Source organism: Balaenoptera ricei, chromosome 5 (genome assembly GCF_028023285.1).
Source record: "Balaenoptera ricei isolate mBalRic1 chromosome 5, mBalRic1.hap2, whole genome shotgun sequence".
In the NCBI taxonomy this organism is placed as follows: Eukaryota; Metazoa; Chordata; class Mammalia; order Artiodactyla; family Balaenopteridae; genus Balaenoptera; species Balaenoptera ricei.
The window spans coordinates 53,123,191-53,150,220 of NC_082643.1; the positions used below are offsets into that span (position 1 = coordinate 53,123,191).

At 40.0% G+C, this 27,030-nt stretch overlaps 1 protein-coding gene across 7 annotated transcripts in view; it reads left to right on the forward strand.

The window, feature by feature from the left end:
- Nucleotides 1-27,030, forward strand: part of LOC132365905 (cytochrome c oxidase assembly protein COX18, mitochondrial) — a 79,052-nt gene that overhangs the window by 10,226 nt on the left and 41,796 nt on the right. For 2 of the 7 annotated variants that reach the window (XM_059922871.1, XM_059922870.1), the window contains exon 6: nt 523-3,677. In XM_059922871.1, the coding sequence (XP_059778854.1) occupies nt 523-696 (174 nt within the window). In that variant the 3' untranslated portion in view covers nt 697-3,677. Of the gene's footprint in view, nt 1-522; nt 3,678-4,016; nt 4,176-4,718; nt 4,871-27,030 lie in introns of those variants that run through there. The other 5 variants (XR_009503304.1, XR_009503303.1, XM_059922874.1 and 2 more) reach the window with 5 other exon arrangements.

Below are 27,030 nucleotides of genomic sequence, written 5' to 3' on the forward strand. Positions count from 1 at the left end.
GAAGATAATGCTGAGACCCTTTGTCCCAGGAAAAGGCAAAGATAATGCAGTCCTGACTACACTTAGAAACTGGTTAGTGGGAAAAATTTGCAAGATAGGTGACTGTATATAGGTCTAGGGGGGCTATGTTTGCCATGATAAATGGCCGTCCCCCCAGTAGCATACCTTCAGTGTAGCAGCCTGTCAAGACTCTTGGTGGGGAAAAGTATGCTTAACTGCCAGAGACGGAGGTGAGATCTCTCTTGGACCTCTGCTTGGGAGCTGTTCTCTGTCATCCACTTTCTGTCATGAATACCTCTCCTTTTTGTTTCTTTTCGCTTTTGAGTCTTCCTGTCAACTTTCTTACCTGTCTATTAGATCTGTCACAGGTATCTAATAGCTACTGAAGGTCTTGGTCAGTCCTGGTGTACTTATATTTACAGAGATTGTAATTTTTTTTTTTATTGCCTACCTATTTCTAGACACTGGTGTCCTTGGAGAATGGAGAGATGCTAACTTTCACGTCCTTTCTTCTCTTTACAGTCGCTTGTTCTCTACTGGTTATGCTCCAGCCTCATGGGCCTTGCACAGAACTTGCTGCTGCGTTCTCCTAGATTTCGCCAACTTTGTCGAATACCGTTGACCAAGTCAGATTCAGACACTCCTTATAAAGACCTCTTTGCTGCCTTTTACGCCAAGTTCATTTCAAGAAAATGACATACTTTCTAGTAATTTTGCAACAATTACAAGTTTCACTGTTAATGTATTTAGAAGATTTAGAAATTCAGATATGGTTTAATTTGCTTTTTAAAATCATGAGCTCTGTGAAGTACTGTGGATTAAGATATAATCCAGATATATTTGACAGTACTTAAAATCTTTTAAGTGCTAAAAATGTAGTATGTTCAATTATATAAAAGTGGGATCAAAGTGTCGGGCCCTGTTTATAAAATTACAACTTGCGAAAGGTGCTAGAACTTTGGAGAACAGGACTAGAGAAGTTTTATAAAATAAAAGAATCCAATGAAGTGATTCTTAAAATTTTGGGGGTGTGGAGGATCATAGACCCGTTTCATCATTTAATAAAGCCATGGTTTTCTCTTCAGAAAAGTCCTGAAACTCACAACATGGAGGCCTTTATTGACCCCCCTTCTGGTAATTCCTGGTTAATAAGTATTATTCTAATGGAACATACATTGATGATGAGTTAATGTGTGATTTTAAAATGAAAAGGACTTGAGATACATGCAGTGGAGTAGTCTACACACGGAAGAAAGTACCTAATAGGGTAGGTAGTGTTGCTTCTCAACCTTGCTCTGAAAGGATACAAAGGGTGTACATTTCCTTTCTCTATAATTTAAGAAGTCCGGAATACAGAGCATAGAACTATGTACTGCTAGAGCCCAAAGTAGAAAATCTTAAGCTAATCATATAGAATATGAAGGAACCCAATATCTCTGTTAATCCTTTAAGAAAGTGAAAAACTGGTACTAGGGTCAAGGTTATGCTAATTGGGAGACTCCTTTAGACCTGTACACCTTGGTATGATAATACATAACATTAAATTGGTCTGAGGATCTTATATATTACAAAATTCATAATTCCATAGCTTGGAAAAAAGGATCAAAGTAAATTTTAAAAGCTCAAAAGATCAGGATAGTATTTAGCAAGTTTTAAAAATAATGACTGAATACATGAAGATACATTAGTTACACTATTACTAGAAATTAAATAGTAGGTGAAGAATCATCTTATTCAGCCAGAGAGCATGCATATGAACGTTGTGTATTCAGTCATTAGAGAATGTAGGTAGATCACATAATTGTGAAATAAGCTTGTGCAGAATTCTGGAGACAGAGCTGTTTGAGTCTTTCCTGTCATCTCAAAGTACAGTAGACCCTTCTGTCTCCTAGCCCCAAAGCCACAACCATTAAGAGCTTCAAACTGTCAGCAGCTAGAATCCCAACAAACAGCTGAACCAGACTTCATTAGATAAGGACTAACATAGCCACAGAGAGGGAATGATTGTGTGGCTCTTGAACATATTGATTGTAGTCATTTGTGGAATACAGTTTCAAAGTAAAAAAGACTATTAGAAAACTTTGAACTTTATTTGGTAATTGTATTGCTCTTGTTAATATTGCATTGCTGTTTTGGAACTCTTATTGTCAGGTAAAATATCTAATGATGTTTACTGGTATATTTGTTTTCTGTGGATGCTGTTAACAAAATCTTTATGCTGCTTATGCACCAAGAGGAAGATGCTATTGAATGTATTTGATATTATAAGATATATGTCTTTCAAATTTTTCTTTTAAGGGATAGATTTAGGGATTGCCCCTGAGGTCCTACAAAAGAAGGTCCTCCACACAGTTCTCCACCCGTATACTCAGAAAGCCTAGGCTTCATTATCTGTTTCACCTGAGACCTTCCACAATCTCAGTTAAGAACTGATGAAATAAAATTCATGTTTGATGGCAAGACGAGAAAAGTTTAAACATAAATTTTTTCTTTGTCCCTTTGGGCCTCCTGCCTCCCCTTTAGCAGGTATTGTGCCTCTGCATTAACCAGAGCTCTTTAGGAGATAACATTCCTTAATCTCATTAAGGGGCACTGACTCTTAGGAGATAACCTTCCTTCTTGTAAGGGACCATGATGACTCATGACCCACTATTTGCTTTGTACCTGTAGGTCTGGATCGTGTAAACTGTTAATAATACGTCATTTGACATAAACTAAACCCTTTGTCTCAAAAACGTACATAACTGTGCTTTGACCCCTAATTGGCAGAACAGTCCCCGGAGCTTTCTGAAAGTCTATCTCTCAGATTATAACCCTCAAATTGGCTTGAAAATTTTCCATATTTTTCTTAAACGGTTGATGAATTTTTCTGTTGACAGGACTGTACATAAAAGCACTTTGATCCTGGTTGATTCCTGTCCATAGCAACCACAAGGCCTGGCAATTACCACAAAAAAAGAAAAACATTACCAGCTGAGGAATGGCAGCAAAAGAGATTAAACCAAGAAAGCACTTTTACACAGAAGCCTTGCCTAGTTCCTAGAGCAGTAACTTTTGTTTTGCTGTAACTTGAACATGAGAGAGCTCCGACACAACCGTCCCAAAGGAATATGTAACAAGAGAACCCTGTTCCCTTGTATTCTCACTGACTACCTTCTTGACTGCCCAGTTTTTATGTAAGTTTTGCAAGATAGTCTTACCTTTAATTGCCTTGGCCTATACTGCTGATTTTCTTCTGTAAAATGAGGACTTCTGGGTGTTTGAGAACAAAAACCTTGATGGAAAGACCTTAAAATCAAAATAAATGCTTTAAGAAAGCAGCCCGGCTTCCCTGGTGGCGCAGGGGTTAAGAATCCGCCTGCCAGTGCAGGGGACACGGGTTCGAGCCCTGGTCCAGGAGGATCCCACATGCTGTGGAGCAACTAAGCCTGTGTGCCATAACTACTGAGCCTGCGCTCTAGAGCCCGTGAGCCACAACTATTGAGCCTGTGTGCTGCAACTACTGAAGCCCGCGTGTCTAGAGCCCGTGCTCCACAACAAGAGAAGCCACTGCAATGAGAAGCCTGCGCACCGCCACGAACAGTAGCCCCCGCTTGACGCAACTAGAGAAAGCCCGTGTGCAGCAACGAAGATCCAGTGCAGCCAAAAATAAATATAAATAAATAATTTTAAAAAAAGCAGCCACTGTTACTGAGTTATTCTGTCTAAGGCAACAAAAAAGAAATTTCTATCCTTGAAAGTCCCTGCTAGACTCCAGGGGGCCAAGAATTTCTTGAAAAAGAAGCCTCTAGGGAAAATGCCCCATTTCTATCTTTCCTATTTTGAGAAAATTTTACGGTCATGCTCCTCTTCCTTTGTATCCCTGATATGGCAGTTATATTTGTTTTTCCTTAGTTGAGAAGGCAGCATTGTATTTAATTTAGCTTTGGTTTTTGTCTTCTGGCTAAATTGTAGCTCTCCGGGGAAACTTAAAACTGGAATATGAAATATACCTAACTATATCCCTTTCATTGCAGCTGCATTTCTGCATGTTCCAACGGTAGTACAATTGATAATTTGAGGAATTTCTTCTAATTAACCTCAAACTTCCTGGCTTTTCTGTGAGTGATGGATGCTTCTGAGGGTAAGGAGTATTAAAAATATGAATTCTGTATCTGAGAGAATTAACAGCTTCTTATTCCATGTTATTCAAAACGTGTCCCGTGTGTTGCTATAGGTAGGAAACTCCTTTTGTGGTTTCATTATAGAAGCTTCAGTTGTGCTTATATGAGTTTTCAAATACAGATGTTCCATTTTGGGATGCAAGTGAAAACCAGAAATTCCCATTTAAAATTACAGTCACAACCAAGTAGAGATTTTAAAATGAAATATCTTCTTCCTTATCTTTAACTCTCACCTATCTACATCATAATGTGTTACTTTACTTTAAAATACAGTCGGTCCTCATTATTCACAGTTTCATGTTCGTGAATTCACCTACTCACTAAAATTTATTTGTAAAATGCTCGTGATGTTTTTGCTGTTACTAGCAGACATGTGGCTGCACGCTCAGAGCAGCAAAAAATGAGACCAGTGCACACATTCCCAGCAGCAGTCAAACCAAGTGACACTGCGTTTTGTTCCAACTCTCATGCTGTAAACATGTGTCCTTCTTGTGGTCTATTTAGTGCCGTGTTTTTCTCATTTTTACACTTTTGTTGATGATTTCTCTGTTTCAGCTGGCCCCCAAGCACTGAGTACAAGGAGACTGTGATGCCCTCACAGAGAAAATGTGTGTTAGGTGAGCCTCTTCCCAGTGTGAGTTACGGTGCTACTGGCCGTGAGTTCAGTGTTAATGAATCAACAGTATATATTACATAAGGTGTCTTTAAACAGAAACACACAGAGGACGTGATTATGTCTTGATCGGTTGATGAAATTGGTTGTTGTGACCAAAGGCTTGAAGGAACCTAACTCTGAATTTCCTCTAAGAGTGATGGGAGGCTTTATAGAACAAAACTGCCGTGAATAATGAGAATTGAATGTATTTCAGCCTTTGCCACACAGTTTTATAGTCATATGATGGTTTAAATCAGGCATCCTGAAATTGAGGACCCATGGGCCACAAATCTAGCTCACTGCCCTTTTTTGTACAGCCTGAAAGCCGAGAGTAGTTTTTACATTCTTAAATGATTGAAAAAAAATGAAAAGATAGTATTTCGTGACACATAAAAATTATATGAAGTTCACATTTCAGTGTTTTACTGGAGCACAGCCATGTTTGTTTATGTATTGTCTGCGGATTTCATGCTTCAACTGCAGAGCTGAGTGGTTGTGACAGAGGTTTTATGTCACAGTACTTCATACTCTGCTCAGCACACAGATCTTAGTGATACAGTTATAACTCCACAGCATTTCATGTGTACTGCCCTACTGCGACACTTTATTTTTTATTACCAGTTCATATCCAGTCAAAATAAGAACAGTGGATTTCAAATGTCATACTTCTAAAGCACAGTAGAGTATGGATTATTTTGTTATTGAATTAGATGGCAAAACATTGTGTTTATTATGCAGTGACACTATCGCTGCACTGAAAGAACACGATGTATGTTGACATTACCAGACATCATGATATTCCCAACTTGCAGGAAAGCGATGGTCAGAAAAAGTAGAAAATTTAAAGTGGAATATCTCATCACAGCAGAATGGATTTGAAAAAAAAAACTCACAACTAATGGAAAATTCTGTTTCCTCTATACACTACCCACAGAACCCTTTTGGTCACCAAATGTGTGTGTGTGTTCTCCATACCAAGCAGTTCTCCAGTTCTTTGCAGGCATCAACTGAGTGTCCTACAATTTAGTTCAGTTCTGATACTACCTGGAGTTTTTACCTGAAAACTGGGTTTGCCTCTTGGTGGGTGTCCAGCCAAGAGACACAAACAAGCCAAAGATCAGGAGAAGAAAGGATTTATTACTTGCAGCAAGTAAGGAGGACATGGGGGATTTTCCAAAATGAATGTCTCCCCGAACTGCAAAATTGGGGAAGTTTTAAGCTTAAGGATATGTGCACATTCACGAAGGGGCTAGAGCAGAGGAGAATTCAGCACAGAATTGGGGCAAAGGTTGACAGTCCAAGCTCCCAAGGGTCGGAAAAGGTTAACATCATTATTCCTTAGGTTCTGACCTATCTGAGGTCTCAGTGTGTTGTTACCATCCTACACCTGGGTGGAGGTCTTAGTGCCTTCAGAACTCAAAGATGATGTATCAGATTGTTATGTATATCCCTTGAGGAGGAACTAGGACGCTTTTATCTCTGAACTGTTGTTTCTTGACTGCATTTCCTTCGTTCCTGCATCCCCTTATGATCATTGATTACAGAGACCTGTTCAAGGGCAAGCATCGTAGGCAGGCTTAGATCACAAAATGGCTTAGGGCAAAAATGGCTTCTCTTACATCAAGGAAGCCATGCCTAGTTCACCCCCTACCTTATCTGCTTACAGAGTCAGTACAGATTAAACAGTCCCACAAGACTGCCCTCCCAACACCGCCCCCCCAGACACCAATCTGAAGTATTACCTACAACCTCCGCCCGACTTGGTTGCGAATCTGGGGTTCCCATAACCCGTTCCTTGGGTTTGATAATTTGCTAGAACAGCTCACAAAACTTAGGAAAGCATTTAACTGACTATTATCCATTTATTGTAAAGGATGCAACTCAGGAACAGCTAAATGGAAGGATTGCCTGGGTCAATGTATAGGGCTGGGTACACAGAGCTCGCATACTCTGCAGGTTTCATTATGTAGGCACGAGTGATTACATCGTTGGTCATTGGTGATTGGATTCTGTCTCCAGCCCCTTTCCCCACCTGGGAGGTCAAGGGATGGGGCTGAAAGTTTCCATTTCAACCCTCTGATCTTGTGGTTGGTTCCTCTGGCATTCAGCCTCCATCCTTTGGTTTTCCAGGAGGGGGTTTCCAAAAATTACCTCATTACTATAAACTCAGCTGTGTTTGAAAGGGCCTTGTTATGAATAACAAAACTCACAGCTCCTTTAGGAGCTGTTTGAGGCGCACAAAAGACGAATAGCATAACAGAAGGTCCTTCTATTGCTCTTTTCACCTAGGAAATTACAAGTGTTCTAGGAGCTCTGTGCCAGGAGGAATCATGAATGAAGACCAAATACATATTTCTTATTATATTACAGTATCACAGGGTTTTATTTGATGAAATTAGTGGCTTTTTAATCACCACAATGGATATTTGAAATGGATTCTCATTGGTCAAATTAGTTGTATGAAGGCATTTGGATTGGTTGAGATAGTTTAGCAACATGCCTACATTTGAATGAATAGGGGATAAGAATCTGATGAGGTCTATACCTGCAACCTCAGTGATGGTCCTAAGGCTTAATCTGTGTGAGCAGTTCTGATTCCTTCCGAGGATAACAGAACCCTGCCTGTAGTAAGTCTTCATGCCAGATGTGATGAGATCACCTAAAGGACAGGGGCTGGGATTTCTTTGAGCTCAGAGCACAGAGCTGAACTTTTTGTGTCTACTTGCTAATCAGATATTTTTGTTTAATAAATGTATATGTGGTAGAGTTTAGTCTGAGACTTGCTTTCATTTTAACTTGCTAGTGAAATTGGAGAGTGGGATGGGGGAACAACTAACATTCACCCCTATCAAACTCTTGAAAGAGTATCATTATCTGCCAAAAAGAACCTAACAATTTGGTATCTAGCCAGATTGACTTATTTGTTACTTTTATAACCCACTATTCCCAAACTAGCTGCTATGGTGAAAGAGAAAAAAAAAAAAAAAAAAAATATATATATATATATATGTATATGTATATATATATATATATATATATATATGTATGTATATGTATATATATATATATATATATATATATATATATATATATATATATATATACCCACACACACATATACACATATGCCTTCAAAAAGGCTTTGGAAAGACATGATGTCATCAAGATGTTCTGTGAATTGAAGTGATATTTTTAAGAACATTTTAAGAATCTTTCTAATGGTGGTAAAAGAAAATTAAAGTGGCTGCCCCAAAGGGATTGGTCCCTGGAACCAGATTTCAGCGCTGGCCTGCTCTTATGAGTTAGGACACATTCAGAAGTAACCCCACCAGGCTTTAGTATGTTTCTCTGAGTGGACACCAACCCCTGCAAAAGGGCACAGCTAGAGTGAATTATTTGGGAAAACATGTGGTTGCCTAAATCCATGATGCCTGATCACTGGTTCTTTCTGTCATCTATTGACTCTGGAGCTCTCCTTCTCATTCTGATCTAGGTTTCCCTTCTCTTAACTAAGCTTGCCACTGTATCCCTACTCTCCCAAACCTCTCCACTCTGCTCCTCTTATCTTCATGGTAAACAAAACTCCCCACAACTTCCACATCCTTTTCAGCTTTCTTTCCTCACTCCCCTTGTAACTCAGGATGGTAGAAGGTAAGGGACCTCCAATTTTTACTCATAGATCACTATCCCCTTACTCTTATGTAAAAATAACTTTCTCTTGATATACATGCCAACTGGATCTACCACTGCCTACCCTCTTTTTTTTCTGACATCTACTGGCTGCCTGGTCACCCCTCTTATTTACTGGCTTCCTCTCTATCTTCAATCCTGCCATCACACTGGGTGACTTCAATAGCTAAACAGATGTCCCATCAGACAGCTTTGCCACTCAGTCGTTTCACCTGTTATGTTTGCTAGGTTTGTAATTTCCTTTCCACCCTTCAGGAGTAAGTTTTTTTACCAGGTGACAAGTCATTACCATTGCAGGCCATAGATGATTGGGTCAGGGTTGTTCAGGTAGCTCAAGCTGGACCGATTAAATCTCTCTTGGAGATTTGAACTAAGGTATGGAGACCAAGTCAGTTGGGGAACAGATTCATGCACAATGAATGCTAGACCAGCCATCCACCAGCCCAAACTCACATGCGTGATAAGACTAGGATGTTGCAGAGAAGGCAAGGGTAGCGGAGAAAGCTTATGATAAGAGGGGAGGCAAAATTACACCATCTTGCAAAAAGAAGCTGAGACTGAGAGATCTCATAGACTCCACCACCTTAAGAGATGGAGCAATTAGCCACAATTCCAGATTTTGAAGTTCAAGCCACGTGTTATTTTCCTATTGCTGCTGTAGTGAATTACCACAAACTTAGTGACTTAGAACAACCCACATTTATTATCTTACAACTCTGGAGGTCAGATGTCTGAAATGGATCCACAGGGCTGCGTTCCTTCTGGAGACTCTAGGAGAGACTCTAGTTTCCCGCCTTTTCCAGCTTCTAGAGGCTGCTCAAGTTGCTTAGTTAGCTCATGGCCGCCCTCCCCCCCCCCCAACACACACCCAGTCACTTTCTTGTCTTATCTCTTTCTTTCACTATGACCCTCCTGCCTCCCTCTTATAAGGACTCTTGTAATTATATTGGGCTGCTCTGATAATCCAGGATAATCTTCCCATCTCAAGATCTTTAATTTAGGCACATTTTTTGACCTTGTTTCTCATGTCTAAGCACCACCACTTCTAGATCAAGATCTGTGGAGATGAGTGCACTCCTCTGTCTTCCATGTTGCCACTGCACTATCTCAATCTAAGGAGTCACTCCATCTCCCATCATCTCCTCCCTTTTTCTTCCTATCTGTAGCCCCCTGTTTCCTTTAGGTGGTGGTGGGGAGAGCAGGGTCACTTTCTGACACTATTTAGAGTAATCCCTCCAATTTGTGTCTTGGATGTTAATGTCAGTGCCTTGGGCAGGGTGTGTTTTCTCCCTACCTTCTTCCTGTGGGCAGGAGCTTACTAAAATGCCTTACCAAGGTAATCCTGACCATGGTCTCTGACATCATCCACCTCAGGGAACCTAACCTGTCCGCCACTACATATGATAAGCTTCCAGTAGTCAGTTGTTTATATGTCTGGAACGCACAAGTGACATTTCTGGAACCAATATCTGGCTTGCCATTCCTGTTGCTGCACATGAGTAACTTGTCTTTTCTGTATGTCAGTGATGTGCTGAACTGCCCAAGGGGTAAGATGTTCATTCCCCCAGCTCAGCCCCAGCTTAATAGCTCTGACACCTTGTCACTTACCCTAAAATTGTTTAATGGAAGCAGGGCACATATTCAGAAATCAAAAAAGGTGAGGCCGTCATGCAGCTGGTAATTCCTGGTGGCCTTGTAAGCATGACAACCCACACATTGGCTCCATTGTTATTTTCTATATGCAGAGTAGCTCACATTCATTGTCGATGAAGTTCTATTAAAATTCTCAGGATTGCAGTTCTTCTGAGGATAAATGGGAATAGACTTTTTTAAAATAAAAAGCCCTGCCAAATGAGACATTTCTTTAGTAACCACCTCTCAGTCTTACCCCCTTGACCACATAGAGTAAAGCAGAGATATTTTTCCCCATAATGTCTAAGCTAGAATTTGGCCTTCTTGAGGGTAGGAAGTAAAGTGATTGATCCACTAACAAACGTGTGTATACAGATTTTACTCTTTGATTTTACGAAAAAGCTTCACGGATATGAATTCTATGAGTTTGTTCGTTAAAATTAGCCTGGATAGCCCACTGTGGTGGGTAATAAGCTGAAATGAATGCACTGGCCACCAGAGTCACATTTTAGTCAAGACACTCAGCTCTCTTTGTCCTGGAGAAGAAGCATTTCTACATGAGCTCTCGGGGTGCCTCTGTTCCCCAAGTGTCCAAAGTTAAGATGCATAGACCTCAGCCTCCCATGGGCAGCATTTCTGAGGAGGTGCCAGCTGCACCCACAGCCTTTTTTTTCAAGAATGCTTTTATTCCCATTTCATCCTCACAAGTAGGACTCAGTTCTCCCTTCACCACATCTGAAGCTTCAGATGTTCCAGACAGACTTTGACCAGTCCTCAACCTCTATCTGAGATACAGTAGGGTTAGGATTATATAATTTAGGGCTTTATACATGCCCAGGTACAGAGGCGTGGGTTGTTGGGTACCTGTCTACTCGCCACTTTCTCTCTCCTCCAGTATTCCATACTGTTCTGATGCCCTTGCTGGTGGGACACATGAATCTCCATGGTTACCCCAGACTGAATATAGATGCTGAAGTTATAGTTCGAGAATACCACCTTACAGTAGTCCTGGGAAGCATCCAATTTACACAGAATAGGAAGATAAGGGAGTAGTTATGAGCCCACACTTGAAATGGTACCTCTTCATTCCGTAAATTTATATCTAATAGCCCACTCCAGTGCTAAAGATTCTAGTTTGTACTTTTTTTTTTTTTTTTTTGGCTGTACCACGTGTCTTACAAAATCTTGATTCCCCATTCCCCAACTAGGGATTGAACTTGGGCCCATGGCAGTGGAAGCAAGGAGTCCTAACTACTGGACTGCCAGGGAATTCCCTAAAAATTCTGGTTTGTAAGTGGAGTACAAAGCTCTGTAATTCCATAGGCCCTCAACTAGCAAAGGCAACCCACCTGTTCCTGTTCTTTTCTTCTCTGGAATCATATTGCACTGCCCCTAAGCCTTCCAAACAGATGTGAGTGTGTCATATGTAGGTCAGATGTTGGTACAGTGAGTGACACTGAGAAGTCAATCCACTTACGCATAGACTGCTTGCCTGCAGGCTTCTTCTCCCAGTGGGACCAGGATAGAATGACTCCACTCCTCTTCCAGTGCCCAAGGCTGCTGGGGGTCATCAGAGGAGAGAGAAGACAAGGTGAAAGTGTAGCCTCAAGTCAAAATAGTGAGAGGAATTGGAAATCCAAATCCTTAAAAAACAACAACAGCCCACTGATAACTCCCAGGTATAAGATCTCTAGTTCTCTAAAGTGCATGGGACAGGGCCAGTGTTTGAGCAAGTCTTCCAAGGGATTTTGTGTTTGCCTTTGGCTGAGATAACAAGTTCCCCACATGTTTAACAGGGATACAGTAGATACAGTACAATTGGTGACTACCACGGCGAAGTTTCAGATTCGCCTCTTTAAGATGGTCTACTGCTTTATTTTTATTTATTTATTATTAATTTATTTATTTATTTTTGGCTGCATTGGGTCTTCGTTGCTGCGTGTGGGCTTTCTCTAGCTGCAGAGAGCGGGGGTTACTCTTCATTGCGGGGCATGGGCTTCTCATTGCGGTGGCTTCTCTTGTTGAAGAGCATGGGCTCTAGAGCGCAGGCTCAGTAGTTGTGGCGCACAGGCTTAGTTGCTCCGCAGCATGTGGGATCTTCCTAGACCAGGGCTCAAACTCCTGTCCCCTGCACTAGCAGGTGGATTCTTAACCATTGCACCACCAGGGAAGCCCTGGTCTACTGCTTTAAAGTCTCTTCTCTTGTTCTTCCAAAGAGTTAACAAATATAATGAGATTGTCTAGATGCACCATTATGTCCAGGGAATTTGCGTTCCCAAGCACTTTCTCTAGATCAGCTGCTGAAAGGTAGTTGGAGCCCCAGAGATTTGGTGTTTTTGTTCCCTAAAATGTAGGATTAACTTTTTTTTTTTTTTCCTGAGCTAGACCTTTCCTTTATTTCATCTAACTTTTCCTTTCTTGCCATAAGACTGCTTTTGACTCGTCTACAAGGTTTTTCTTCTCTTTTATTCCCAGGTATATTCAGATATTATGTGCACACTTGCCTCTCTCTGAGGCCAAATGGGTTTAAAGTCTTCAAATGGGTTTAAAATGGTATCAGTTCAATTGGTCTGAGGGGTCAGATTGCAGGTCTGCTACCATCAGACAAGACTTTGCCTGCTCTGGAAGGAAGTATTCTTTCTTGCTTTCTTTGGGAAAGAAATTGTGGACTTGGGGTGATATTAAATCAAAACTTTCTTATCTCATGCAGTATATTGAAGGGAAAGGGATTGTTTCCCCCTATCTTTTGTTATAGACAGTAACCACCCAGAGCACTATTAGCATAAATCTTTATTCTAAAATGCTGGCCCTGAGAAGGTCCAATGGAACATTCTGACATGGGGGAGGAGGGCAAAATTGTATAGAGTTTAGTACAAAGGGTCACTTAACATTTAGATGGTTTGGAAAATTAGTCAAGGGTGTTCTCCTAAGAGAGAGGAATAGTTTGTGCTGATTCATAGCCATGGTCTGGGCATGGATTTTATCAAGAGCAGTGGAGAACAACAAGGGGCTAAGGTCATATGTAGAAGGGAGTAGAGAGGAACAGTTGCAGGGACCCAGTGGAAGGTTTTTGTGTCTCTTACACTATTTTTTTCTCTTACACTATTTTTAATGTATATATAAAGACCAAGCATGTTTTGCAGACAGAAAGAAGGCTATTTCATAATAATTTCGCAAGCATTATACATTCACTTTCTTTGTAGCATTATGTACCCTCAGAAGGGACAGACAGATAATTGCAGTATGTAGTTGGAAGAACAAGAGATAGTTTTCACGATCTACCAATTCATCTGATTTCCATGAGAACTAAGATCATTATGTGGTAATAGCAGAGGGTCCCAGGGTTTCCCATAACAACAGGGTGAGTCCTCTGGGAAAATACCCATTTCTTAAATTTAAGAAACCCGTCACCACGGACCACACCACCGAGCACTGGCTCAACAGTTTCAGCATTTTGAAGTCCCAACGTGGGATATTGATGTGTTTTAGCCCATTTGTCCCATACCATACTCCACATATGTCTTAATTTTGTTGCACTCCAATATCCAGACACTCTGACATTAATACTTCATTAATATGATGCTTAAGTTAGTCATTTTCTCTAATAAGCCATTTTTTTCTAGGATACTCCCTAAAAAGTAGAGGGCTTCATGTTGCCAGTGTTATTTCTCTCTAGCATATTTTACATCCCATTCAATGATACAGAACACCTAAATCCTGATTTATAGTTTACTTTTCCATTACTTAGTTTGATTATAAGACCTCTTTTGATCACAGTAGGTGGCACCCTAATTCAATCTAACTTCAGAAAAAGGTTATATTTATTCATATAACTACAAAGTTTATAGGTAATGTTGGGTTTAGGCATGGGTGGTCCTAGAAGTTTAAACAGTGTCCTCAGGACCATTTTATTTTCCAACTTTGCTTTCCTTTGGGTTGGCCTGATTTTTGAAGCTCAAGTGGCAAATATGGCCACTGGTAGCTCTAGGCTTACAATATCTCTTCAGTTAGTGCTTCCTGTACTTCTAGAAAATGTTCTAGGGAAGACCTTGATTGGCTTGTGTGGGTGTAGTATATTGTTTGGCCAGATATGGGTTACGTTTACCACTCCCAGATCCAGTGTTGGGGTAACTCCAACCTAAACCATGTGAATGGAGTGTTGGGAAGGAATGGATTTTCAAAGGATACAGGACTTCTCCATTCAGCTCCTTAGCTGCTCAGCAGCATATGTGTATATAATATAATTTATTAAAATTATTAATGAATAAAATTAATTTTAATTTAAAATTAATAAAATTATTAAAATTAATAGTATAATTAATTTTATTTAATATATAATTATGTAGAATTAATATTAATTTTAATGTAATTTAAACATTATATTTGTTATATATAAATATGTAGTTTATGTAAATAATATAACTTAAAACATAATGTAACTATTCCTCCTTAACAGAAGACAGCCCAAATTCCAAATTCTCATATAATTCCTGCATTTGCTTTTATTTTCTTTATTTATTTTTTAGTAAATTTATTTATTTTTGGCTGCGTTGGGTCTTTGTTGCTGCGCACGGGCTTTCTCTAGTTGTAGTGAGCAGGGGTTACTCTTCATTGTGGTGTGCGGGCGTCTCATTGAGGTGGCTTCTCTTGTTGCAGAGCACGGGCTCTAGGTGCGCGGGCTTCAGTAGTTGTGGCTCACAGGCTCAGTAGCTGTGGCTCACGGGCTGTAGAGTGCAGGTTCACTAGTTGTGGCGCGTGGGCTTAGTTCCTCCGCGGCATGTGGGATCTTCCCGCACCAGGGCTCGAACCCGTGCCCCCTGCGTTGGCAGGCGGATTCTCAACCACTGCACCTACCAGGGAAGCCCTGCATTTGGTTTTAGATCCAAGGTCTTTGAATAATATATATCCCTCTGAGTTAGGTTCATGAGATTCTACATGGTAAGAAATATACTTGTGTCCAATAATAAGTAGTGGAAGGGAGAGAAAACAGGAAAATCACAGTAGAAGTTCCCATTTGAAGTAGGGAAGAAGGGAAATCACCGCGTGGCTGCAGGTTCATAGAGCACACACACACACAGCCCCTGGGGCTCCCTGACGGGGAAGTAAAGCTGTTTTAGCTTGTCTTGCCCACAGCCGCGTGTGAGATGAGCACCGGGAGGACTTCCCTTCCGGAGCTGCACCAATTCCCTTTTGGTACTGCTTTTCCTGCCTGCGACGCACCTCGGGAGTTAACAGGCTTGTGGTTCTGCTGGCAAAATATTTACTTTGAAACCGTTCCAGCCTTCCCCTTGACTTGCTTTCTCACAGTTCCATGGTCTAGCAAGCAACGCCAGAGAGCTTGTTGATGTGTGGTCTGTGAGTCCTGACCCTGTTTAGGGGCAGGCCTTACTGCACTGCCCATCTTCTGGTTCTCTGCTTACTGCTTCTTATGGACCTGTTCTTCAGAAACAACAGACTGGGGGTCGTTCTGCAGAGCAAACCTCCTCCTCACTGCTAGACTGCATCCCAGTGCATTGCTGTTTAGAATGGCAGTACTTACTGTCACTGCTAGGCAGAAAGAGGACTGTAGGAGGTACTGCTGGGGAGAGGCAGTGCAGTGGGGAAAGATTTTCCTGTTGGGACCTGTAGGTGACACTGGGCCACACCTCTCCTATAGTGACAGGAAAATAATAGAGAGTGTCCAACTCCACCTGGCAAGCTCCTGCTTTGAGTTTTACTTTCCTTTAGTTCTTCTAAGTCCTAGGGAAAAGAGCCTGGGCCAGCCAGGCTGCGTTGTCACTAACAGTATGGAGGACGGGCCTCTGGGGTATAACACTAAACCCTATGGCCAGTCAGTCCCAGGGTTCCTGGGTCTTTTCCAGTACTCAGAAGGGATTCCCCAGGAGTTTGCCATCACAGGGCCAGCTCAGCAGAAGCAGAAAAATGTGGCACCTTGAAGAGAAAGGCCCTGAACTCTCGTGAATAAGAGCCTGTTTTTAAAACACAGCTGAGCTGGTAGTGCCTGATCAAATAACTAATTCTTCCTCGTGGTCCTGAACCCAGGCCATGGCAGTGAAAGCGCCAAGTCCTAACCACTGGAGCACCAGGGAGCTCCCTAGCCATTTTATTTTTAAGTTGTCTGTACTGGCTGTCTTCAGTCTCTCATTCTTCACTGCCTCCCACTCTCCATTACTTTGACCTTTTGCATTGTGCTCTGGTTCACTAATTTGTTCTTCGTATGTGTCTGTTCTTCAGTTGTGTCTACTCTGAAGTGTTCTACTCTAAGTATTCTTAGTTTCATTTTGTTGCAGGAAGGGGGACCCCTTCCAGGGCCCGAGAGTGGGTTCTTGTCTAACACTTGGAAGTGAATTGTCCGAGGAGACACACGTGCTGACAAAGCAAGAGACTTTATTGGGAAGGGGCGCCCAGGTGGAGAGCAGGAGAATAAGGGAGCCCTGGAGAACTGCTCCGCCACATGGCTCACAGTCTCGGGTGTTATGGTGATGGGATTAGTTTCCAGGTTATCTCTGGCCAAACACTCTGACTCAGGGTCCTTTCCGGTGGCACGCGCATCGTTCAGCCAAGATCAATTCCAGTGAGAAGGCTTCTGGGAGGACATGTGGACCGGCGTCTCCTGCCCCCTTTTGACCTTTCCTGAGTTCTTCCGGTTGGTGGTGGCTTGTTAGTTCTGTGTTCCTTACCAGGACCTCCTGTTTAAGATAACGCATGCTAGTGGCTACTATTGGACGTGGCCAGGGCGGGCGGTTTCAGTCAGTGGTTCCCCTGACAATTTCAGTTACAATATTTAAAAGTTTATTTGTTCTAATCAATTCTTTTTTCACAAAAGCCGACGTTTGCTACATGGGTAAGCCTACTTCTGCTACATGGATCTTTCTGTTTAATGCTTCTGAAGATATTAATTATACTTCTTTTCAATTCTTTTTTCACAAAAGCCGACGTTTGCTACATGGGTAAGCCTACTTTTGCAACATGGATCTTTCTGTTTAATGCTTCTGAAGATATTAATTATACTTCTTTTAAAAGGACTTTCAGTTTTATTTCCTCAGGAGTTCTTCTGCATATTTAGGTCAATGCTTATATTTCAGGGCACGATTTTACTTAACTATTTGGTCATTCTTGGTTGCGTTTTTGTCTTTGACTTAGCTTTCTCTGCTAGCATCTGTTACTGTAGCAGCCTCCAGTAATCGTGAGGAAAGGCTGCAAGGCAGAAGGTGTCAATGATGTCTTCTCCTGTGAGGAGTGCTCCGCTCAGGGCATTGCATTGCCCCCTGATTCAAGGACTTACAGGCATTTTTCTTATAGCTGTTAGATGACTCTGCTGGCTGTTATTTGACATAAGCAAGATCAAGTGGTTGAAGGGCTCTAAAAACAAGCGGACAGTGCCCTTTCCCTTGTCTATCTTCATATTTGCCAAATTTCCAAGCTTAGAGTACCCTCAGAACTGCTTCCGCCTTTCATGTAACTCCTTCCCTGCGTACGTTTTCTTCATCATTTCTATTCCATTAATGATTCCCTCGTTTTTCATTGCTGCTATAGATTTTTTTTAAATACCTTTTTTTTTTTTTTTTTTTTTTTGGTAATTTCTAGAGGTTTGAGCAGTCAGACAGGTATCCCCAGTCTGCTATGTGGATTCCTCCTTTCTCTTCAAACACTATGCCACCGCAATAAACATCCACATTCCTCCTCAAACTTTTTTCAATCCTTATTTTGCTTCACTTCTTGATTTCTACCTCTTGGCAGCATTTGGTATGCTTAACCACTTTTTTCTTCTTTAAACGCCCTTTTTAATTTCCATGGCAAAGCATGCTTTGAGTCTTCCTCTCCTATTTCCAATACCTCCCTTGTGGCCTCCTGTTCCTCTTAAGTCTTGACCATTAGAGTTTTTTCTAGGTCTTCTCATGCTACATCCTCCTCTAGGGTGATCTCATTGGTTCCGTTGGCCACAGTACCATCTATGCACTTATGTATTCAAAATCTGCACCTCCAATTCTTTGGCTCTCTACAGCTTGAGACTAATAACGTTACCTGACTATTGGACATTTCCACACGTGGCTGTCTGTGGGCAGTAAATTCAGTATACCTAAAGTTCAACTCACTATCACCCTCTGACCAAACCCCTTCCTTTTTCTATATTCTCTACCAAGTTGCCCGGGTTAGAGAAATAAATATCCTGAATTCACCCTCTCCTGTAACCTTCCTTTCTTGCCTCATACTCTAAGTTATAAAATTCTTTTGCATGTGTCTGCTTCTGTAAGTCCCCACTGCTGGTACCTGTGAGCCACCATTATTTCACTTGAATTTCTACAACATCTTTCTAACTGCTCTCTACCTGCAGTCTTGTCTTTTCAGTCTTTTCTTCATTCTGTAGCTATAGACCTTTCTCAAAAGGAAATAGAATCTTGCCGTTTCCTGCCTAAAATGCTTTACTAATCAGTTTTTAAAAATAGAATACAAAGTCTTCAACATGGTGACTTTTATACACTCAGCTTTAATTTATGCAGTCACTCTATTCCTGATTTTTTCCCCCAGGACTTTTCACATTCCTAGCAACACTGCTTCTTACTTCAGCCATCCTGCAGCTGAAGTGTCGTTTCTTCTGGGAACTTTCCCTTGCCTCACAGATTAGTGTTGAGTGGTCCTCTTCTTTGCATCCATAGCTCTTGCCTGATTCTACATGGCCCTTATTACACTGTATTGTAACTGACTTGGATGTGTATCCTCATTAGCACATACCCAATATGAGGGCAGAAAGAGTGTCAGGTACAGGGTTTTACCCCTTAGACCTAGCACACGAACAGACAGTAAATTCTGAATGAACAAAATAATAACAATATTTACCACATATTTCATAGTACTTGTGTCAGACCCTGTCCTGAATGCTTTTCATGCTTTAGCTTATTTACTCCTTGCAAGAACCTGGTAAGTTATAGGCTGTTACAATTCCCAGTTGACAAATGAAGACATTAAGGTTTAAAGAGGTAAAATCTCAGGCTCAAGGGTTCATAGTACATAGTAATAAGTAATTCAATCTGGATTTAAATCCAAGTCTCTACTGAATCCTAAAATGTGAATGCAAGGAAGGAGGGTATTGGCTGGAGAGGAGTATTAACCAGATTTGTATGAGAATAGTGGATGGGGGTACATGGATCCAGGACATATACTTTATGATTCTTTTACAGTAACTTAAACCAAAGCATCTGCTATAGGCTGAATGTGTGTGTCCCACCCCTTCCAAATTAACCCCCAAGATGATGTTATTTGGAGGTGGGGCCCTTGGGAGGTGATTAGGCATGAGTGTGAAGCTCCTGTAAATGAGACTAGTACCCTTAAAAAAAAAGACCCTAGAGGGCTCCTGCCCCCTTCTGCCATGTGAGGATACAGCAAGAAGATGGCCGTCTATGAACCAGGCAGTGGACCTCACCAGACCTTGAATCCTCTGGGACTCTGCTTTTGGACTTCCCAGCCTTCAGAACTATGAGAAATAAATGTTCGTTGTTTAAGCCACCCAGTCTATGTATTCTATTATAGCATCCCAAATGGACTAAGACAGTATCCGAGTTGGTAAAAATCAAGATTAGAAAACAGTTACCCCAAAGCTTCTTCAAATACCCAGGAATCTACTTAAAACAGGCTGTCTGAAATGTCTTCAAATGAAGACATCTGAACATTGAAACATCTGTAATTGTTGCCTGATTTTTTAAACCTTACGTTATGCTTAGATATCAAAAATGTGTATAGAAACTTATCAATAAGAATATTCATTTCAGTGTTGTGAAATCAGAAAGAACCTTAAGTTTCCAAAAAGGCAGTTGACTCAGTTTTTTCTATGACCATGATGTAATACTGTGTAGACATTAACAAAGATGATGGAGAAGGTAATTAATGACATAGATATTCATGACATAATTAATGGGGGAAGAGCAAATTATAGAACAATATGTATAGAGGTTCTTTAAAATGAAATTGAATCAGTAATTCAACAACAACAACAAAAAACTCCCAACAAACAAAAGCCTAGGACTGGATGGCTTCACAGGTGAATTCTACCAAACATTTAGAGAAGAGTTAACACCTCTCCTTCTCAAGCTATTCCAAAAAGTTGCAGAGGAAGGAATGGTTCTAAACTCATTCTTTGAGGCCAACATCACTCTGATACCAAAACCAGACAAAGCTATCATTAAAAAAATTACACAATAGTGTCACTTATGAACGTAGATGCAAAACTCCTCAACAAAATGTTAGCAAGCCAAATCCAACAATACATTAAAAGGATAATATACCATGATCAAGTGGGACTTGTCCCAGGGATGCAAGGATGGTTTGGTATCCACAAATCAATTAATGTGATACACATTAACAAGTTAAAGACCAAAAACCATATGATCATCTCAGTAGATGCAGAAAAAGCTTTTGACAAAATTCAACATCCATTTATAAAAACTCCGAAAAGGGGGTATAGAGGGAACACGCTTCAACATAATAAAGGCCATGTATGATAAGCCCACAGCTAACATCATACTCAATGGTGAAAAACTGAAAGCATTCCCTGTAAGATCAGGAACAAAACACGGATGCCCACTCTTGCCACTATTATTCAACATAGTATTGGAAGTCTTAGCCACAGTAATCAGGGAAGAAAGAGAAATAAAAGGAATCCAAGTTGGAAAGGAAGAAGTAAAACTGTCACACAGTTTGCAGATGGCATGATACTATACATAGAAAATCCTAAAGACACTACCAAAACCTTACTAGAGCTCATTAATGAATTCGGTAAAGTTGTAGGATACAGCATTAATATACAGAAATCTGTTGCATTTCTATGCAGTAACAACAAACTATCAGAGAAATTAAGGAAGCAATCCCATTTACAGTCACATAAAAAAGAATAAAATACCTAGGAATAAACCTACCTAAGGAGACAAAAAACCTGTACTCAGAAAACTATAAGACACTGATGAAAGCAATTGAATATGACACAAACAGATGGGAAGATATATTATGTTCTAGTATTGGAAGAATTAATATTGTTAAAATGACCATACTATCCAAGGCAATCTCCAGATTCAATGCAATCCCTATCAAAATACCGATGACATTTTTCTCAGAACTAGAACAAATATTTAAAAATATGTATGAAAACACAAAAGTCCCTGAATAGCCAAAACAATCTTGAAAAAGAAGAACAGAGCTGGAGGAATCATGCCCCCTGACTTCAAACTATACTACAAGGCTACAGTAATCAAAACAGAAGGTCACTGGCACAAAAACAGAAACATAGACCAATGGAACTGAATAGAGAGCCCAGAAATAAACCCATGTGCTTATGGTCAATTAATCTATGACAAAGGAGGCAAGAATATACAATGGAGAAAGACTCTTCTGTAAGTGGTATTGTGAAAACTGGACAGCTACATGTAAGAATGAAATTAGAGCATTTTTTCACACCATACACAAAAATAAACTCAAAATGTATTAAAGACCTAAACGTAAGATCATAAACTATAAAACTCCTAGAAGAAAACATAGGCAGGACACTCTTTGACATAACTTGTAGCAGTATTTTTTTTGATCTGTCCCCTAAGGCAAAGGAAACAAAAGCAGACATTAAAAAATGGGACCTAATTAAACTTAAAAGCTTTTGCACAGCAAAGGAAACCATTGGCAAATTGAAAAGCAACCTATGGAATGGGAGAAAATATTTGCAAATGATATGACCAACAAAGAGTTAATATCCAAACTATATAAATAACTCTTAGAACTCAACATCAGAAAAACACACAGCCCAATTAAAAAATAGGCAGAAGATCTGTATAAACATTTTTCCAAAGAAGACATGCAGATGACCAAAAGGCACCTGAAAAAATGCTCAGCATGGCTAAACGTCAGAGAAATGCAAATCAAAACCATGAGGAGACAGCACTTCACACCTGTCAGAATGGCTATCATCAGAAAGACCACAAATAACAAATGTTGGCAAGGTTGTGGAAATAAAGGAACCCTTGTACACTGTTGGTGGGAATGTAAATTGATGCAGCCACTATGGAAAACAGTAATGGAGGTTCCTCAAAAAACTAAAAATAGAACTACCATATAATCCAGCACTTCCACTCCTAGGTATATATCCTAAGAAAACAAAAATAGTCATCTGAAAAGATACATGCACCCCAATGTTTATAGCAGCATTATTTACAATAGCCAAGATATGGAAGCAACCTGTGTCCATCAACAGATGAATTGATAAAGAAGATGTGTGACTGTGTGTTTATATACACACACATACATATATATATACACAATAGAATACTACTCAGCCATAAAAAATGAAATTTAGCCATTTGCAGCAACATGGATGAACTTGGAGAGTGTTATGCTTAGTGAAATAAGTCAGAGAAAGATAAATACTGTATGTTATCACTTACATGTAAAATTTTAAAAATAAACTAGTGAATATAACAAAACAGAAACAGACTCACAGATACAGAGAACAAACTAGTGGTTACCAGTAGGGAGAGAGGAGAGGAGAGGGGCAATGTAAGTATAGGGGATTAAGAAGTACAAACTATTATGTATGAAACAAACTACAAAGATGTACAGCACAAGGAATATAACCAACATTTTATAATAAGTATAAATGAAGTATAATCTTTAAAAATTGTGAATCACTGTGTTGTACACCTGAAACTTATTTAGTATTATAAATCAACTATAGCTCAATAAAAAATAAATTTTAAAAAGCAGAAGTTAAATGCTTACACAAAGGATAAGCCACAAAATATAAAGTGATATTTTCAAAACATTAATATTTGAGGGGCTTCTTGCTTTTTTGTGAGTTTTCTGAATAATTTGAAGTTAAAAAGTGGAACATTTCTTTTGTCATCATAAAAAATGTAGTTACATCTTTTCAGAAACATTTATTTGGATAAAGCAAAAATTTATATAATTGTTCTTATTAAATGAAATCTTAAGTCTTTTTTGAAAAATTATGATTTTAATGAATTAATATGGTAATTAAAGTGATTAAAGATTAAACTTAAAATATCAGAGTGGGGCCTAATGATTAACTTACAGTGAAAATAAAATGCTATCTAATGTTGAGCCTTTTATTCTTCAAACTTTTCTTGATCTACTTGATTGGTGTGTCTTATAGCACAGGTGAGGTAGTGATGGTAGCAATGGGCAGGTGGCCTGCTGACAGTTCTGAGAAAAGTTGCAGAGGCAGTTCTTCTGTGCTAAAGGAATCTCTTCGCCCACCCTGCAGGTTGTGTCTTAACCAGATAGCCCAACACTGCCCACTAGTGGTTTGTAGAAAAAGTATCGATGCTAATAAAGGGCAGGTGTTTTTTATAGGCTTAATTACACCTAAGACTTTCAAATTATAATGAAATATTTTTCTGCCTGTAGAGCTTTATAATTAATAAGAAACAGCCTCTTTATTTTACAGATGAGAAAACTGAGAGGTTAAATGAATAGCTATAGATCCCAAAGCTTGATAGTGATATAGATGCTAGAACATGGGACTCCAGTGTCTATAGCCAACATAATTTCTGCCAAGCAGAGCTGCCATCTAAGTTAGATTGCTGACATCCTAAAAGTTTGAGGTATTTGTAAAACAGTGTCCTGAGTTGTGGACTCAGTTATGCATATGAGTTATGCTCATAGCTCCTCATTATTTTAAACTATCTCCTAACTTTGCATGATGATTTGTGATACCTTGGGTTTAGATTAGCCTTTGAATCTTGGGGACTCTGTTTATGTATTCCAGTTAGACAAGATGTGCAGGTGATTAAAACAGCACTCAGCTGTCTTGTTATTGCTGATGAGATAAAGCTGGCACATGAAAGATGAACTTTCTGGAAATGGACTCCTTGTCCCTAATAGCAATGGTAACTGGAGGATCTAATATCATTTCTTGCAGACACATTTTCGTTGTTAAAAGGGCATGTTATTTCTTGAATTAAGGCTTGTGTGGAATTATTGTGGTTCCAGTTTCATAATCTCCTGATCCCCCAAAGGTAGAATTGTGGCCTTTGTGTTGTACATCTTTCTTTTGGAATAGGCAGCAAGTGAAACCACAGAATGTTAACGAATGAGATGGTGAGACAGATAAGTCAACAATTTGACAGGATGTGTCTATTTGCACATCTCTTCATTTAGTCTTACTCATTTCCCCTGACAGCATTTAGAAATGGGAGCACTTTACTTGATTAATTAATTTGCAAGTCTGTGACGAGAGGGAGAACTCATCTGGATTTTGAACTGACTTGTATCAGTTCACAGAAATGAGAGTCAGATTTGGGATTAATGCCTCTAGGTGGTGCCTGTGACCTACATTTGGATTTGGCAGCTTTGTCTGTCAGAGGCAGAGGAAAAACACTGCAGGGGAGAAGGGGCTTTTGTGGGTGAGTGTGTGTGTGTGTGTGTGTGTGTGTGTGTATGTTTCCTACTTTGCAAGCTCTGTGGGGAGGCAGTGTTAAAAGACCAAAAGGAGCTTGGGGACCCAATATAGTTATGCAGTTCTCATTTTGCCAATTCCCTTTGTTTTCTCCTGTTTTAGGAAGAGTTCAAAAAACTGATACAAATAAGAGTATGAAATTCAAGAAGAAAATCTGGAATTTAAAAATCTCATGACAAACAGTTTATGTTTTCAGGAATGATGAAATGACTCTTTCATGCGTATATTAGTGTATAATAGTTGTGTAACAAGCATATACAGAAGGCATTCTGTTAGAATTCTAATCTTTCTCTGTGATGTTTATGCACAGCCTGTTTTTTCCTCTTCTTTTGTATTTCAGCCCTAGAGTATATAGAATATCCACTGTTTTTGGCTTGTCAAGTTTAATTTGATCACTCAAGTGTATTTTTCCAGTTGACATCCATGTATTAGTTTAGAAAGCAGAGCTGCAAGGGCCTTTAGAGGTCAGCAAGGAACTGAGTTTCCAGATTTTTGGTTTTCAAGATCAATAACCTTTTCAAGCAGAGACAGTCTATTCACATCCTGGGTCACATAATCTGTAATTAACAGAGCCTGGATTGAAGCCTGGGTCAACCAGTCTCCAAACTGAACTATCTTTTTGCTATTATACACTCAGAAAAAAAAATTTTTTTCAGTGGATTTTCAATGATTTCATAGACCCCAAATTTGGAGGTCACTTTTAGGTTGGCAGTGTTTTACTTAGGACATTCAAGCCACCCCTCAAATCATGTCACCACTGCTTCATAGAGGGAGGAATATTTTAACACCAGATGGGTAAGAGGATTTGATCTCAGAATCAATGGCAATCTTTTATTTTAGTAACTTAATTTCATGTAAGAAATGAAATTTCTTGGAACTTCCCTGGTGGCACAGTGGTTAAGAATCCACCTGCCAATGCAGGGGACACGGGTTCGAGCCCTGGTCCAGGAAGATCCCACATGCTGCAGAGCAACTCAGCCTGCGAGCCACAACTACTGAGCCCACGTGCCACAACTACTGAGCCCACGTGCTACAGCTACTGAAGCCTGTGTGCCTAGAGCCCATGCTCTGCCACAAGAGAAGCCACCACAATGAGAAGCCCACGCACCACAACGAAGAGTAGCCCCCACTCGCCGCAACTAGAGAAAGCCCGCGCACAGCAATGAAGACCCAATGCAGCCAAAAATAAATAAAATAAAATAAATAAATTTATTAAAAAAAAGAAACTAAATTTCTTACATGATTTCTACATTGTTCATTTCTCCTAGGACAGATGAGCCCCTCTTAGTTTGTTGGTGGTCCAAGAGCTGCATTAGAGAATCACTGATCTATGACAATCTCTTCCGTTTTTCAAAAGGAGAAACTGAGACCCAAATAAATTGATATGTTTCAGGTCATATGTCCAGTGAGTAGCAGAGAACTGAGTCTTCCTTGTTAGTTTCAATAGTTAGGAACATGGATAGTTTTCTCACACTCTTCTCTTTTCAGCTGTTGCTGAGTGAAGGACACACACAAAAGCAAAGAAGAAACAGTATATGGCCGGCAGAAAGTAGATCCCATAATGAAATTTTCAATTCTGTGTCATTATGGCACTTTGATTTTCTGTCAGATCCATTTCATTTCTTTCTTTCCTTCGTTGTGTTTTGTTTTTATTTATTTCCCCCCAGCTTTTTTTTGTTTTTTGTTTTTTTTGGCTGTGTTGAGTCTTCGTTGCTGCGCACAGGCTTTCTCTAGTTGTGGAGAATGGGGGCTACTCTTCGTTGTGGTGCGCAGGCTTCTCATTGCGGTGGCTTCTCTTGTTGCCAAGCACGGGCTCTAGGTGCGTGGGCTTCAGTAGTTGCAGGGTGTGGGCTCAGTAGTTGTGGCGCATGGGCTTAGTTGCTCCGTGGCATGTAGGATGTTCCCAGACCAGGGATTGAACCCGTGTTCCGTGCGTTGGCAGGCAGATTCTTAACCACTGTGCCACCAGGGAAGCCCCTCCATATATATCTTAATTATCAGATATATTCATTATTAATCAGATATATTAATTATCTGACCACAACCTGTCTGCAAGGGAGATTAGAAAGTGGTCTTCTAGTTGAGTATATGGTCTTCAAGAAAGCAAGAGAAACTGAAATCAGATTGGCAACTAGCAGTTTCTCTTACATATAAGAACTAAGGAATGCAACTTTTATATCTGAAGTAGGCATGCAGTAAATGAGTCAAGCTCAAATTGTGTCATGATAAATAATAACAGAGAATGAGATAGACATACGGACGTATTCACTTGACAGTTATGTTGTAACCTGCTATTAAATCTTGCCATTGGGACTACATAATAATGATTAAAAAATAAACTTCTTCGTATTGCATTTGTTTTTGAAACAAATACTTGAATGTCTCCTATATGCCAGGCACTGTTTAGATGCTTGAGATATACCAGTAAACCAAGATTC